At 45.8% G+C, this 15278-nt stretch overlaps 7 protein-coding genes across 7 annotated transcripts; 5 read left to right on the forward strand and 2 right to left on the reverse strand.

Moving 5' to 3' along the window:
* The first annotated feature begins 2418 nt into the window (after positions 1-2418).
* Positions 2419-3330, forward strand: PHATRDRAFT_47672 (predicted protein). The gene is made up of 3 exons (XM_002181880.1): positions 2419-2569; positions 2667-3108; positions 3252-3330. Exon 2 carries the CDS (start codon positions 2874-2876, stop codon positions 3102-3104), a length of 231 nt encoding a protein of 76 aa, XP_002181916.1. The 5' UTR covers positions 2419-2569; positions 2667-2873; the 3' UTR covers positions 3105-3108; positions 3252-3330.
* Positions 3331-3992: 662 nt separating this feature from the next.
* On the forward strand, positions 3993-4484 carry PHATRDRAFT_14260 (predicted protein; the record flags this gene model as incomplete). Its single annotated transcript, XM_002181881.1, has 1 exon — positions 3993-4484. A coding segment is annotated over one exon (492 nt), but the record flags the coding sequence as incomplete, so codon positions are not given.
* A 482-nt stretch (positions 4485-4966) lies between these two features.
* Positions 4967-6497, reverse strand: ISIP3 (iron starvation induced protein). Its single transcript, XM_002182039.1, has 3 exons — positions 6300-6497; positions 5784-6211; positions 4967-5712 (listed from the first exon to the last, which is right to left on the reverse strand). The coding sequence occupies exons 1-3, from the start codon at positions 6415-6417 to the stop codon at positions 5086-5088; spliced, it is 1173 nt and encodes a 390-aa protein (XP_002182075.1). The 5' UTR covers positions 6418-6497; the 3' UTR covers positions 4967-5085.
* A 2550-nt stretch (positions 6498-9047) lies between these two features.
* On the forward strand, positions 9048-10582 carry PHATRDRAFT_47675 (predicted protein; the record flags this gene model as incomplete). The annotated part of the gene is made up of 1 exon (XM_002181882.1): positions 9048-10582. Exon 1 carries the CDS (start codon positions 9107-9109, stop codon positions 10580-10582), a length of 1476 nt encoding a protein of 491 aa, XP_002181918.1. The 5' UTR covers positions 9048-9106.
* Positions 10583-11565: 983 nt separating this feature from the next.
* Positions 11566-12078, forward strand: PHATRDRAFT_37949 (predicted protein; the record flags this gene model as incomplete). Its single annotated transcript, XM_002181883.1, has 1 exon — positions 11566-12078. The coding sequence occupies one exon, from the start codon at positions 11566-11568 to the stop codon at positions 12076-12078; it is 513 nt and encodes a 170-aa protein (XP_002181919.1).
* Positions 12079-12130: 52 nt separating this feature from the next.
* Positions 12131-13211, reverse strand: PHATRDRAFT_47677 (predicted protein; the record flags this gene model as incomplete). The annotated part of the gene is made up of 1 exon (XM_002182040.1): positions 12131-13211. Exon 1 carries the CDS (start codon positions 13127-13129, stop codon positions 12131-12133), a length of 999 nt encoding a protein of 332 aa, XP_002182076.1. The 5' UTR covers positions 13130-13211.
* Positions 13212-13432: 221 nt separating this feature from the next.
* Positions 13433-15146, forward strand: PHATRDRAFT_47678 (predicted protein; the record flags this gene model as incomplete). The annotated part of the gene is made up of 1 exon (XM_002181884.1): positions 13433-15146. The coding sequence occupies exon 1, from the start codon at positions 13743-13745 to the stop codon at positions 15144-15146; it is 1404 nt and encodes a 467-aa protein (XP_002181920.1). The 5' UTR covers positions 13433-13742.
* Between the last annotated feature and the right edge of the window lie 132 nt (positions 15147-15278).

Here is a 15278-nt window from a genome sequence, read left to right on the forward strand (position 1 = left end):
ATCTAACCCTGTCGAAGTTGCTGAGTATGCCGTTGCAAACAAGTTGGTCCACGAGCCTGCCTTTGCGTGGTGGGTTCCCCACACTCTTCGTAAGCGAGATACCATTGTCTCTGCTGTGAAAACTCGTTATCAAAAGAGAACGCACAAGTTTGGTATACGTATTCCCAAAACCGTTCGCGAAGCTCTCGAAATTGACAGGGACACTAACACTTCGTTATGGGCCGACGCAATCAAAAAGGAAATGAAAAATGTCATGCCGGCCTTCAAGATCCTTGATCCTGGAGCCACTGAGCCTGTCGGTCACACTCGTATTCCCTGTCACATGATTTTCGATGTAAAAATGGACTTCACTCGCAAAGCCCGACTCGTCGCCGGGGGACATGTAACGGATCCTCCGAGCTCAATCACCTATGCCAGTGTCGTCTCACGCGATAGTGTCCGTCTTGCCTTTCTTGTTGCTGCTCTTAATGACCTGGACATCCTTGGTGCCGATGCCCAAAATGCGTATTTGAACGCACCTGTCCGTGAAAAGGTTTACACCGTCTGTGGTCCTGAGTTTGGACCGTCATGCGAGAATCAGTATGCGATCATTGTTCGAGCTTTGTATGGTTTAAAGTCCAGTGGTGCTGCTTGGCGCGCTCATCTGGCCTCGACGATGCAGGAACTTAACTTCATTTCGTGCCTGGCTGATCCAGATGTGTGGCTTCGTCCAGCTCAAAAGGCCGACGGTACGGAACATTATGAATATGTGTTGATTTATACTGACAACTTTCTTTGTATCAGTTCAGATCCGAAAAGTATCCTAGATTCTATTGGAAAGCATTTTAAGTTGAAGCCGGACTCAATCAAGCCCCCTGATCATTATCTAGGAGCTAATATTGCGCCATTCTCGTTGCCGGATAATCCGACAAAAGCGCGATGGTCAATGAGTTCTACAGATTACGTTAAACAAGCCGTGAAAAATGTTGAACGAGACTTACATGAAATCGGAAGGGCGTTAAGCAATCGTGCTTCGTCTCCGATGTCGACCAGTTATCGCCCCGAGTTAGATGTTTCTTCTATTCTCGATCCTGATCGCGCTAATTATTTTCAGTCACTGATTGGAGTATTGCGATGGGCAGTTGAACTTGGTTGAATCGACATCATGTGCGAAGTGTCTATGTTGTCCTCATTTCTTGCGATGCCGCGCGAGGGACATTTAACTGCTGTTTTCAATGTCTTTGCTTATCTGAAATCTCACAATCGGTCACGCTTGGTTTTCGATGATACTTATGCTGTGATCAACAACCAATTTAAGGAAAATGTGGACTGGACGGACTTTTACGGTGATGTTAAGGAACCGATTCCTCCAAATGCACCGCAACCTCGCGGTAAGGCTGTTGAAATTACAACGTTTGTTGACGCTGACCATGCGGGAGACCGTGTTACTCGTCGTTCTCGTACAGGTGTTTTGATTTATGTGAATCGCGCTCCGATTATGTGGTTTTCTAAGCGTCAGAATTCAGTCGAGACCTCTACTTTTGGAAGCGAATTTGTTGCACTTAAGACCGCTACTGAGATGATTCAAGGTCTACGATACAAGCTACGTATGATGGGTATTCCTATCGACGGTGCTGCTAGAGTTTTGTGCGACAATATGTCTGTGGTTTATAATACTACAGCTCCGGAGTCGATGTTGAAGAAGAAGAGTAATGCCATTGCATATCACTTTGTTCGTGAATGTGTTGCCGCGAAAGTTATCAAGATTGCGTATGAACCTACGGATACGAATTTGGCTGATGTTCTTACAAAGGTCCAGCCTGCTCCGAAACGTCAAGAACTCATACGGCAAATTTTGTGGTGACATTGGTTTATTGAAGGGTTTGCCGACTTTCCCGTTCTCGACCGTCATTCTGGTTGGGACAAATTGCATTGCACTTGTTATATTGCATGCAGCGTCGTGTGTGTGTGCCTCTATTTTTCCCGTTGTGGTTTTGAGGGGACACATCGTCCTATGTGTGTCATAGTTCCAATGTGAGGGGACTAGAAAAACCCCACGTCAAGCGTCTGTCATATGTACGTTAGACTAAGACTGGTCTGCTCAGGCAGATAATGGTATAATTTGTGTTTTGCTCTGTTTCGTAACTACACTAGTGATCTTGTGCTATTCTAGTGCGATTCTAGTCGGTTATCGTTGCAGTTTTCTAGTATGGTACACCAAATGCAAGTTCAACGTTGTCAAATCTGACGTAGGATAGCAGCCCTACGTAGGGCCGCGATCCTATGTTATTGTCCATTATCAAAAGTGAGAATCCAATCTGCCTCCTGCTCCGACGCATGCTTTCTATTTAATAATGGGGCGGCGAAGAACATCGTGATGTCATCCGTGTCGCACAAAGAAATGAAGCCTCGTCACTTTCGTTTATTCTTTGAAAAAACCAAATTTATACCGTGAAGAGCAACGATCACGTCAATCAACATGTTGACAGTGATTACTCTCTCCTCACTACTAGTGCTCTCATTTGGCGACAACGCCGCTTTTCATTCTAATGTGGCACAACGATCAGCCTTTGGTGTACCGATATTGTTGGTACGTGCTCCTTTTTTTCTAACTTTATTCTGTTATTGCCTAGAAAACGCAACCATCACAGCATCCTCTCTAACAATGCTCTCTTATGTTTCGAAAGCGGATGTCGAATGCCGAGAAAGAGCTGCCGCAAATGGTCAATTTAGCTGAAAAGTATTTTTAATTGGCCGAACTTGAAGACAGTGAATCCTGGGAAACAGAAGTGTTACTTAAGGCTGACCAGACAATCCACGTCGGCGAGACCGACGGCCCTTTGTTCAAAACGGCCTCAGGGACTTGGCTTCAGGACGAGCATGGGCGGTTCGAAATGTCTCTTTCTCGTCGATATGATGCTGGGCACGAAAAGAGGAAGACTACCGACGTGGGAGAGTTTGATTTTGAGGTCGGACGAGTTTATTCTGGAGAACTTTCATATGTTGGTGCGTCAATTGCTGTTTCTGGATCTATCCATATAATCGATGAGAAACTGGGTAATGAAGAGGTGGGGTTTTTCAACCTAATCGATACGACTAGTTCGCGAAGGAACATGGATTCGTAAAAAAGTAAGCAACATAATGTTTGTATTTGCCACTTCTGAGGCTACTTGATAGATGCTTGTCATCGCCTTGAATAACAATCTGACTGAAAATTATTTGTTGGGTTTTCCTGTAAATTTACCTGTCCCTTTGTCTTCTCCTACTGTAAGCTCCTATTCATATTCTAAACACTGACTATCTATCTCATCAAGAGCAAATGGTACTCTGATGATTATTGTCATATAAAGCAAAAGTTGAAGATCTGCAGCAACCTGGACAATTTGTCGTTCTTAACATGTTATACCGCTTTCATGCTTGAAGAATTTTTTGAAAAATCAATGTCATATGCATCGTTCTAGCCGATCCTCTTACTCTAGAGGAAACACTAGATTTTCGCAGCACCCACCATGCATTGATGTGTAATCGTTATGAGATGCCAGGCAAGTAAGGCCAGCCAACAAACGGCTAATTGAATTTCGGTTTGGCTGGAAGTATGAAATGTTCCGTTTGAGCTTCTGTCACGCTAAGGATAACGTTAAAGTAATCTGCGTCTACGTGAAAGGCCACGTCAAACAGCCGGTATGTGATTCCCATGATTCGCTGCTTTCCAACTTCTCGCTCCTTTTCACACCAGAAAAACATACTTTACGTTGACAAAGAGGGGCAAAAGACTGCATCATGAGCTTATCCGCTGTTTTGCATCGGTCCACCTTGGTATCCGCCAGCAAGCGATTGGGCAGTGCGTCAGGCTCGGCACGCGCCTTCAGTACAAAACATAATGATCTCGAAAGAATGGAACAAAAGGAAAACATACTTCCGGTAGGTTCACCGTAAAATCATCTTCGCCTCGAGAATGCGTCGCACTGTCATTCGTTGTTTCTCTAACAAGAATGTCTTCTGCATAGACCCCCTGGAGTGAAATACTTGACAATTCCAGTCGTATTTTCTTTCTGACTGAAATTGCTCGTGCTTGGTGGCTGGCTGGAGAAGTCTTTTTGAAGCCTCGAGTGACCATTAACTACCCATATGAAAAAGGGTATTTGTCTCCTCGCTTCCGTGGAGAACATGCGCTTCGTCGCTATCCATCTGGCGAAGAGCGCTGCATCGCTTGTAAGTTGTGCGAAGCCGCGTGTCCAGCCCAAGCTATCACAATTGAAGTTCAAGAACGCGAAGATGGAGCGCGTCGTACAACTCGGTACGATATCGATATGACAAAATGCATCTACTGCGGATTCTGTCAGGAGGCTTGCCCAGTTGACGCCATTGTAGAAGGACCTAATTTTGAATTCGCGACGGAAACGCACGAGGAGCTTTTGTACGATAAGGAAAAGCTGCTCTCTAACGGAGACAAATGGGAACGACAGATCGCCAAGAATTTAATGCATGAGCACCTTTATCGTTGAGCAGAGTGAGACTATGAATATTTTCAAATGGATTGAGGAAACTTTATGGTACAACAAGAGTTCGCTGCCAGCAAATTCAATCGAACAATCTTACAGAAGAGGTAAACATTTGTAGCCGAGATAAGGATTTGGTTTATTTTACTGATATGAGAGGCATATACAGAGATTTGCGGGTAGTTTTCGCTGCGTCTCGTTGCTCATTTGCTGAGGCCATCAAGGCACTCCGGAGATCAGCTCCTCGCGAGAATAGTGCCGCTGAAGGGTCGGGATGAGATTTGACATGCTTCGCTCCTTACGGGAGCAAGACATTGAAGAGGGAAACACTACACCCGAAACAGGCTCGTTCTTACAGTGGACAACCATCTATTCACCGGAATGTGTATAGACTCTTCACAGCCACTCAACCTTTTGACTTGGAACACCTCCTTGAAAGTGAAGCTCATTGGAATTCGAAATCCTGTCAGAATCGTTTAACCTAGGCTGCAATCATTGCTGTTTTGACTATATATAAATTGAGAGAAACGTCGACCCTCTCAAAATAGTAGCACTAGTGGTATAAGGCGTGGTTGCATAAAGGAAAATTGCACTCTTTCTTCTTACATTAAAAACCAGCAAGAATAGGAACCACCAGGGATGCAAGAGAGGCAAGCACGTTAAGACGAGAAGTTGTGACATCGCTATTTGATTCCTCTTGGGAAATCTCAACAGTACAGTCGTCCACCGCTGGATACTCTAGGGTTTCAAGCACACCGCGCATGCTCTGTATTTGAAAATTCTGTCCATTCACAATCTCGCGAAGAATACCTTCCAAGACGCAGTCTGGGGATTCGTCGTCTGACAAATCGCCGCAAATGAGGTTGCCGGTCTTGAGCAGAGCCTTCGCCATATTCACCGCATTTTGATGATGGGGGATCATTTGATGGATGAATAGGGCAGCCTCACTTTGTGCGCTAACCCCGGTAGTCATACCTGCAGTCATATGGCAATTCATAGCCTCAATGCAGCTGGCGAACTTTTCGAATGGACCGCCAACTTTATCAGCACCACATACAAATCGATCCGGACACTCAGGGTGGGGAAGCTGGAACTCGTTGAGCATGAATGTACCGCAGTCGGCGTCGAAGCCGGTAGGCTCGTCGTAAGTGTATCCGAGAACGGGATCAGCGTTATCGTTCACCAAGTTTCCGTTATTGAGTAGTTTGATTCGACCAGACATCAGTTCATGAATCTAAAAGAAGGCAACAGGGAGTGGTCAGCAATGGAAAAGCGAAAAATCAATGGTATCAAATTAGTACTCACATGGCAGAAATAGAAGATATCTTTATCGAAAGTGGCATCGTCAAAACGGAGCTGAACACTGAATAGACCCAATCCCGTCCATTCAGCAATAGGGTGGAAGAACAATGGCTCATAATCGTCGAGTCCAAAGTTCTCTCCTCCTGTGAGCTCCTTGACTTGCTCAATGTTACTGTATTCGCCGACGTAAGTTCCATTGACGAAGTACATGGGGGCTGGGCACGTCAAGGTTGTATCGCATCCAGAAGTTCCACGGGATACTCCGGGCTCAAGTTCGTCCTTGTTCGCATGAGCTCCGTCGGGCTCATACGAAAACCCCACTGGATGGTAGTAATTGGATCGGTCTGCCTGGCTAAAAGTATAAGTCTGTCCGATCTCGATACCGAGAGTTGGATTAGGGGTGTCGCCGCATTCTTCCACGGTGAAGTACCCTGTTTTGGGTTTGGAACCAGTTGAGAAGTGTCACCGATCCAGTGTTAGTAAGACGCAAACAAGGCGAACAAAATGGATCCGACTTACCGAGTTCTCCAGCAAACAAATTCACTTTCAATGTAAAAGTATTTGTGCTTGAAATACAAGTATCCTGTGCCGAGGCTAAGGCGGCCATCAATCCGAGGTAGAAAAAGGAGGCTTTCATTGTGGTCCCAGCTGTATGGTGCGTTTCCTTCTCACAGTTAGTGACCTTCACAATTTATGAAAAGGATTGGTACGAAGAGGATGACAGATTTTGCAGCCACTGTGGGGAAGCGATGATGTCAGCATTTCCTTCAATCAATCGAGAAAATGGACGCGTGCTTGGAGCGTGCCTTTCGTGTCAATGGAAAAATGAACCTGACTGAGATTCAGAGTCAATAACAGACCATAGAGCACAGAAACACCCTTTTACTGTTAGTGCTTTTCGACTTTGATGTCCACTTTTTTGTTTGAGGATGTCTGTTCAGGGAATATCAAGCCAAGCGACACACCCAAATATATAGCAGAAGGCTTACTATTTATTAAGACTACTGTCGCAAGCAGGGATCACATCAGGAAAGCAATGCGTGTCAACGTCTCAATTCATATTTGATGAGGAAATTCCCTATTCGGGCGTCGCCTAAGGCGATTCCCCCATTCCGGCCAAATCAGAAATAATCTATATAATATTTTTTGAGCGCGAATTCCCTCGGAAGTAATACAACTAATTAGGAACTTACAGGTGACCTCTATATTTTTCTCTGATCGTGAAGAGTATATTTCTCATGCTTCGGCATCAGAGTTGGTGGTAAGAATCAATACGTACTCCTCGTTGGCCGGAATAGGGGAATTGCGGCCTAGAGAGGCGACGCCCAAATAAAGAATTTCCGCACATTTATTCCCGGCTTTGCAAATTCACTGTTAGGTCGTGTTCATCTAGGGTACCAGTTTAGGTGCGATTTAGGGCGTAACACGTAGAACCGGTACATATTTCTACGTGACTTTGAAACCCAAGCGGCTCATTATTGCACCAAGCCTTTTTTCCTGTTACAAGAAAATTTTGTGCCTCGATAATTGCTAGTTAAATTCTTACAGAATTAGCATATTGAATGTAAACCAACAATCAATAGTACAGAGAACCACATTTCAATAATAAGGCATCATTCCATTACTAGAACAGCATATGTTGTATTGTATTGCTTCCTACCTTGTGTCTTTTACCTAAATTGCGCATTGTCTTTGCCTCTTTTGTGTACCAGTTGTGGATGCTTTTCTCAATTGCTTCAATGGTTGCTGGTGACATGTGTTGAATTGCTGCAACTGTCATCTGACCAATGCGTTTTTGGCGTAGTTTGTTGGCTTGCTCCAGCTGCAAATAACTTGCAAATGCCCCTTAAACCAAATTATGAATCTCTTTGGGCATTCTTACAAGGGGCCCACGCTTTGTTGGGGATACCGCTAATCAAGAAGTGGCTGCTTTCATGTATTCTCTCTCTTTGTTTGTCTGTATTATGACCATTGTGTCATCATACTCTTTTTGTTTGCATGTTCTCCGTTGTTTGATAGTGTTCTGCACAGTGTAGGTTGCACTGGTTCCTATGCTTGCCTTCATACTCATGGCCCTCTTTCAAGAGCTTGCTTGTATTTGCATGCCTTTCCTATCAAAACTTTCTTGTGTACAAAAACTGGGAGTAGTCTTTTCAAGTGTAGAAAGTGATGCCATTGCAGACACAGTGATGATAGAAGGCACTGGTGATTTGGATGGGGCTGTATATATCTTTGCAGCAATGCGACGGGGGCGCATCTGGATGATATGGTCCTTTCTCTCGGTTTCACTAAATGCGGCCACCTGGACTGTGAGCACGCCGGAATCTCCACGATTCTTGATTCGCTTCGTCACCTCTAGCACAATCGCCTCGCTTTCGAAGTCAAAGCTTAGGACCCTTTCCTCCGCTTCGGAGCGCCCTCTGAGGGCTGCAATGTGTTCGGCGGCCCAAGCAAATTCGACAAGAGGACCCTTTTGCAAAGCAAATTGGAATTTTCGTCTCAGTGACAATCACCGCATTTCCAGTGACTTCTCGACGCGAGGGACCATTTATCTGAGCCAGCGCAATGCCGTGCGGAGGGACGGACACACTTTGATCACCATAAGTTGACATGGCTTAAATTCAGGAAAAGTTTGTTTCTCTGTAAATTGGGTCTCGTGGTCCTTGAAATACCTTTGCGTGGTGGTGTCCTGATATGTTAATGTAAACACTTTTCAATTGATAAGAACCCTGTGGGGCTTCGAGCGAAAAGCCATGTGACAAGCATGCAATCAGAATTCGTATTCACAGTCATTTAGGAATGCTCGTTTAACGGTGTACTCTTCCCAAAGCCCATATGTGTTAGGGATAGTTGTAGGCTAGTAATCAATGACTCCCGCAAGACAAAATTCCTTGGCCATCTTTACATTTACAGTTAATTGCTCTCTGACAGTGATTGGGGTTGATGCCAGTGAGTCGTATTGAGTACTTATGTCTTTTTAGAAATTATCTCACAGTGTAAAATCTTTTCAAACTGTTAATAAATGCTTTTCATCTGGCATCAGGTCTCCAGAGACAGAATTTTGTTGTAATAGTTTCAAATGATGCTGACGGCTTGAAACGACAGTGAAAACACATGTAAATGTAGCGACACGCATGATTTATTTCGACCGTCTGTGCATCAGCCCTTTACTCCAAAACAGCAAAGCAACATTGGATATGAAAGCGAAGATTGCCAATAGTCTTTTTCTCACAGTAGAGGCAATGTTCACGTCCTGACAGCCAATTTTGTTTTCATCCATACTGCACGCCCCTTGTACGACGACTCTCCGAGAACAAGGTTTTCCTATGTTCAAACGAGAAGCATCGAAACGAGCAGAAAGACTCATCGAACTTCTCCGGAAGGAAAGTAACTTGAACTGGATCGCACGCCGCACATTTGCTGTGTACGCCGTTGGGAGCGGCTGGACCGGAGCGTTCGGAAACGGTCGTTTCGACCAAGAGATTTCCGGCCACAACGACGAGGAAGAGGCTGGATCTCCCCTGAAAATATATGATGGTTCTGTAAAGGATATTTCTCTCGGATGGGGACACACCGCGATCCTGACGGAGGATAGGCGCCTTTTACTCGCTGGTCGACCACACGATTTTTCTGTTCTTTTAAGGCTCCGTCGTTTGCCGCTTTGGGTACGAAACTATGCAATAAACAGCTCGATTAACGAATTTCGAGGATTGGATTCCAGAAGCGTGCATCCAATTGCACTAATTGGTCGACTTATTACTTGGCTAGCAATTCGATTCAAATATCCTACCACTGAACTTGAAGCTGCTCGTCGACATTCCATTTTTCCTGAGCTAGCTGAAATAGCTCTTCCAGATAGCGAGGTTCCTTCTTCCGTGTCGTGCTCTGCTGCATTGACGGCAATCGTAACGGAATCAGGAAAAGTGTACGCGTTTGGCTTGAACGGCTTTGGGCAGTGCGGTATTGGCATGACCTCGAACCATGTTTGGAATCCGTCGTCGCCTTTGAGAGGCCTGACATCCGAATTTGCCAATCAGCCTCGGGGGGAAATGGAACAGTCATACCCAGTTGTAGACGTTGCCCTAGGACTACAGCACGGAATTTGTCTAAATGAAGTTGGTGAGGTCTTTTGCTGGGGTAAAGGTGAACGTGGTCAACTGGGACAGGGCCTGATAACGACCGAGGCGCATACCGCCCTACCAGTGAAGAGAGCATTTACACTGGGCGAGAAAATGAAACCCCAATATCAGACCATCGGTCAAGTGACGCAGATTGATGCTGGAATGATCCACTGCGCGGCACTGACCAAGGACAATGAGGTCTTAATATGGGGCAAGCACGTTTTACCTTTGCTTCCAGGTGATGAAAACAAAAAAGTCAGTTCGGATGCTAGGCTACCTTATATTTTGCCAGGACTTCCAAAAGGAGTACGAGTGGAAAGAATAGCGTGTGGATCTCACCATACCGCAATTCTTCTGGACGACGGCAGTGTCTACGCGGCCGGAATTGCAACTCATACCAAGGAGCCGATTCACGAGGCCGTCCAAATTTTGCCACCCGGTGTTGTGAATCGACCGGTGCGGCAATTTGATGCTCACATGGATCGTACTACTATTGTGGGTGCGGATGGACGACAAGTACTACAACTTCATTTATGGAAGGACGAGGAATTGCGTGAGTTCGCTGCTTTCACACCTGCTTGGGTCGATCACATTTTGGACGAGAACCCCTTTGCAAAAATCAGCATGATCCATCGAAGCTGGATACACTCCGTCGTTGTCACAGAAGAACAGATAGAATGAAGTTGGGCGTATATAGGAAGTTGAAGTCTACACTGTCTTCATAATCTTGGTACGAATCGTAGGAAAATTCGTGTTGATGAAAAGTTTGCCGCAAAAAGAATTGTATGCAGAAAGATGAACTATCGTATTCCCTGCGATATGCACGAAGGGAACCCTCCCTCAAAGTGATTGGTCGTCTAGGCAACTGCGGCCAAAGCTGTCAGCAGCCGTGTCAAAGTTCGGAAACTTTGATTCCTATTTTGATTGTAGCTGTTCGCGTGGTCGGTGCATACAATTTCTTGATAGGAGAGCAAATGATCTATCATCAGAGCTGAAATCGAAAGCCCGCTTTTAGGGTCGGTTGCTGTGGTCGTGATCTTTACTTCAACCCCTTATTGGTGCCTTTGGTTGTAAGCGGTCCCATGAGTTTTAGAAAAGAACTCCTGATTTGCAAGCAATGCAGCCACCGCAGGCAAGACCCATAGTAGAGGAACTATTTCTGTCGTGGCGTTACTCGCTGTCAGATCAGGATCCCCAGACGATATTTTCTGACATGAAGCTTTCCTGTAGACGTCGCAAATCTTCAGGAGTATCTGATGGACTCTACTTGGGCCAGGATCATTGTAAAGCATGCCAAGCGAAATTAAAGGGAAGAAATGGAATTTATTCAAAGTCAGGATGGTTCAGCGACGCAATGGCTTTTTCCTGGAAAGTAAGTCGTGGCTGTCGGTACTCAATTATCTATGGAGGAAATGTCAATTTTTTTTTGTATTGTATATGACGACATCAATCGACCGATTGTTTATTGTGATAGTCGTTTTCACTCCAACAAGCAATCCCCCTAGTCTGGCAGTCTACCCTGTACAGGAAAACGACGAATGTAACTGGAAATTGGCTGTGAGAGATGTTGACAGTAATTTTGATTATACTACGGGCCACCTGGCTACCCTTTATCCAAGCCTTACTTCATGATAAACAAGCAACACAAAGAGAGGGATTGGAATATGAGTAACAGCAATGGTGGATACGACATCCGTCAAGAAACGATAAATGCACGGTACCGGACCAACCCGCGAGAACAGGATCGAAGGGAACGCTCTCGTTCCCGGTCCCCTCCTTCTCGGCTTAACGACGATGAAGAAATAGTCAGAGTACGGTTGCAAGCGGAGCGTCGCGCCCGTATGGCGCGGCTTCGCGCTGAAAATGATGTCGAAGAAGAAAACATATCGTCTCTAGAGGGGACAGGGGATGAATCGAAGAAAGCGAGGAAAAAACTGAAATCCAGGGAGGATTCCCTTCAAGTGGAAGCTGAGGAACTAGAAGGGCTGGAGGAAGACGAACAGATGCAGCTTCTATTGGGTTTTGGCGGAGAATTTGGCTCCACAAAAGGAAACAAAGTAGAAGACAATCACTCTAGTTCAGCGAGGGGTGCCGCTGCCAAGCACAAAGCAAGAAAGTACCGACAGTACATGAACAGAAAAAACGGCTTCAACAGACCATTGGACAAGATGGATTAGCAATTGCGACTTAAACTATGCGGTCGGTTAAAAATTTATGAACATACATATTCTATCTCCGAGTAGAAGTTGCCGAGCTAACGGTAGAGCACTCTGGGCAACTTACCAGAGTCGCAAGTTGACTAACCACCAAATTTTTCCCACAACCCAAGCACCGTACCCCCATCTGACCAGCAGTAGGTTGTGCTGACGTAGCCGTACCGACCTGAAATTCTGGCTCGCGGTGGCAACTCTGCAAGATAAAGCGCTCAAAATTTTCCGGAAACGGTTTTGTGGGTAGGCTCGGCTGGAAAATACCATGGTTTACCGTAAGATCCAAGTTTGGTTTTTTCAATTTTGGGAAGGAAACAATAGGTTTGAGGTCGGCACGGGGTGTGACTTTTGGTTCAGAGGGACGCTTCAAAGGATCAAAACCCAAGTTTTGTAAAACCCGCTGGTGCGCTTCGTGAAGAGCCATGATCCGGTACTGTTCCAAGACCTCTTCGTCCGCAAAGCCGTCACCAGAATCTTCATATGCAGCAGCCGCAGCGGCAGCTAAAGGCGATCCCAAGGCGTCCTCGAGTTGCTCTGCCGAGAAACCGCTGTTTATCGCATCGTGATACCAAGAAGGGCGCTGCTGTAGACTACTTTTCCGCCTGGCCAAAGAGCCATTTGAAGACGCGGTGGATCGTCGCAAAGGAGAAGTTGGTAATCTAAAGGAACTTTGAGCATCACTATCCACACCTGTCCCCGCAGAGTCATCTACAGAGAGTCCAGTAGACGGGTCTTTATCACGCATTTGTGTTGTGGGTGATGTAGGGATGGCAACATTCTCTGGCAACTGGTCATCGCCAATAATACCACTTATTTCTTGGTTTTTATTAACGTGACCTTGAGCTGGTAAGCCACCACCCTGTAAAGTTTTCTCGAAGCCTTTGGCTTTTATTGTGGCACTAGCAATCGCCGCAGATTGCGAGAAATCGCCTTCTCCCGATTGAAGAAAGCTTGCATAGAAGGATGTCCGCTGCGCAACGGGATCGCGGTTGGCTGCCGGTTTTCTATCTTCGCTCATGCAACTCGTGTTCCGCTTTCAAATCGAGGAATAATGGCAACTTGCTGGATAGGAGCCAACGTTTTAGGTTGTGAACAGGCTTCTCGCTTTGCAGTTGTCGATGTTGACATCCTATCAACTTGATCATGGCAGCTCGATGGTTTTACGGATGCCACAGTGAAAACCTTGCAAATCTGATGCGGTACTGAAACCATGGGGGACACATTGATTCTGGTCATTTCAAAAGTGCGAATTAAAAGCAATGCCGATTTAAATTCGGGTCGGCCCGGTAAAAATGCTACTATATCACTGGCAGTGCAATTGAACGGTGAAATGATAAAATAATTTGCATTTCATGGTCAGCGACGACCGTTTGGACAGACCATTGCGGCGTTGTGGAAGTGGATCGCCTTCAAAGTTGTTGCAAGAAACTGTGTACTGACTTTAAACAAGTTAGCTGACGAGTAGTACGGAATCACTGGTGCGAGTGACAGGACACAAACTCAGTGTTTGCGTATTCCGAGCGTGGATTGAATTTTTGCCACGCCGACCGGTTTCTTGGGGCGAACTAACTTGGAACAACCGTTCAACGGGAGCGATCCAGCGCAACAGAGAAACAAAAGATTAAGAGGTCATGGTGGCTATGAGACCTGCTAGTAGAAGCAAAAGAAGACGTACACTTGAGCTGCTCGTTCTGACGACATTTTTGGTGATCTATTTCGTCCTATCAATCAAATTACTGTTGTCAGGCATCTATCCCAATCAATCCGCCCTCAGTATGAAGAATCTTAATCTTGTACAGAGCGCAGGAAGCGGGCTTGTGTCTCTCAGAGGAAAAATTGCTGCATCGGCGTCAGCGCGTGGCGGCGATGTTCTTTACGGTGTCCATATGGCTTCTAACTTATCGGGCGTCCTAGATATCCAGAACTTTGTTCGATCACACTGCTCGACTCAAACCAAACAGTTCTATGGAATCGGCAAAGCAGCAGTGGAGCTGTGTATAAAGGGCTCCTTTCCACCGTTCAAGTATACCCTTCCCAACTTTGTCCGCCCCGACGACGAACGGATTTTTCTCTTACAGAAAAAGAATCGCGAATGCTTTGACACAAACTGGATCGACTGGCAATACGAAACATGCGTCACAATTCACCCGGCGGCAAAAAATGTGTTACACGCCCGTATTCAAGGCTACGATGCCTGGTCGTTTCAGCATTTTCACGACAATGCATTGCCCTGGATATATCAGGTTCGTCAAATCATGGATGTTTTACAAAATGCCAGCACTTGCCGCTTTGAAGAGCATTTGCAGGTGGCAGAACCTCCCAATGACGTCACGCTGGGGGAATGGCAACGGCTGGGCTTTGCCAGAAACTCGTTAGATTTCATGCCCCGAATGCGACAGCTATTGTTAAACGGCAGTGGCAGAGATTTCAGTCTGTCGATTCCCAATTTTCCCAAAGACTACGACCAAGTCCGCGTCCACCCGCAACATGTTACATGGCTACGCAACTCACTTGGACTTGGCCAGCGAGAACGTTCTGCAAAAACAGTTTATTGGATAAGCCGGAAAGAAGCACGACAAGGTCGTCGGTGTAGCAATGAGGAGGAGGTTGTTGAAGCTCTAAAACGCAATGGAGTGAATACAATTTTTTTTGATCTGGCGAAAGCCAGCACAAGCTCAGGCTCTGATGTGATAGAGGACTTGATGGCCCTCTTGGACAATGCTTGTGCTATTGTTGGTGTTCACGGTGGTGGGCTGTATAATCAGTACTTTGCCCCCGCTACGACAGCTTTGGTGGAGTTGATTCCAATACAAATCAAGAACGATCTATTCCATGATCAATTTGATGGCAACGTCACCGCTCCACGAATAGCATCGAGGGCCTTTTGGCACAATTCACAACTCATTGGACAACCATACTGGCGGATCCATGCTCGGACTGAATCAGATCGGACGTTTGCACTTGACTCTCAAGCAGTAAAAGATACGGTAGCAGCACTGCAAGCGGCAGGCTGTGCATTTAAAGGATCATCCTGAAACACCCACAGTTTAGGCTTCGTTGTAGTCTTGAGTCTCTATTCTTTTCGTTTGATTTGTGAAAGACATTACTCCAGCTCTGGCCTACACAACTGCTTTTCTCAACTAGTAGATTGAAACAAGTATGTTTGT

Source organism: Phaeodactylum tricornutum, chromosome 14, assembly GCF_000150955.2.
Source record: "Phaeodactylum tricornutum CCAP 1055/1 chromosome 14, whole genome shotgun sequence".
Lineage (NCBI taxonomy): Eukaryota > Bacillariophyta > Bacillariophyceae > Surirellales > Neidiaceae > Phaeodactylum > Phaeodactylum tricornutum.

Coding starts and splice junctions, on each gene's coding strand:
- PHATRDRAFT_47672 (XM_002181880.1), top strand. CDS start 2,874: ATGTCTCTTTCTCGTCGATATGATGCTGGGCACGAAAAGAGGAAGACT.
- ISIP3 (XM_002182039.1), bottom strand. CDS start 6,417: ATGAAAGCCTCCTTTTTCTACCTCGGATTGATGGCCGCCTTAGCCTCG. Junction 6,212..6,299: donor TTTGTTTGCTGGAGAACTCG/GTAAGTCGGATC, acceptor AACCCAAAACAG/GGTACTTCACCGTGGAAGAA. Junction 5,713..5,783: donor ATATCTTCTATTTCTGCCAT/GTGAGTACTAAT, acceptor GCCTTCTTTTAG/ATTCATGAACTGATGTCTGG.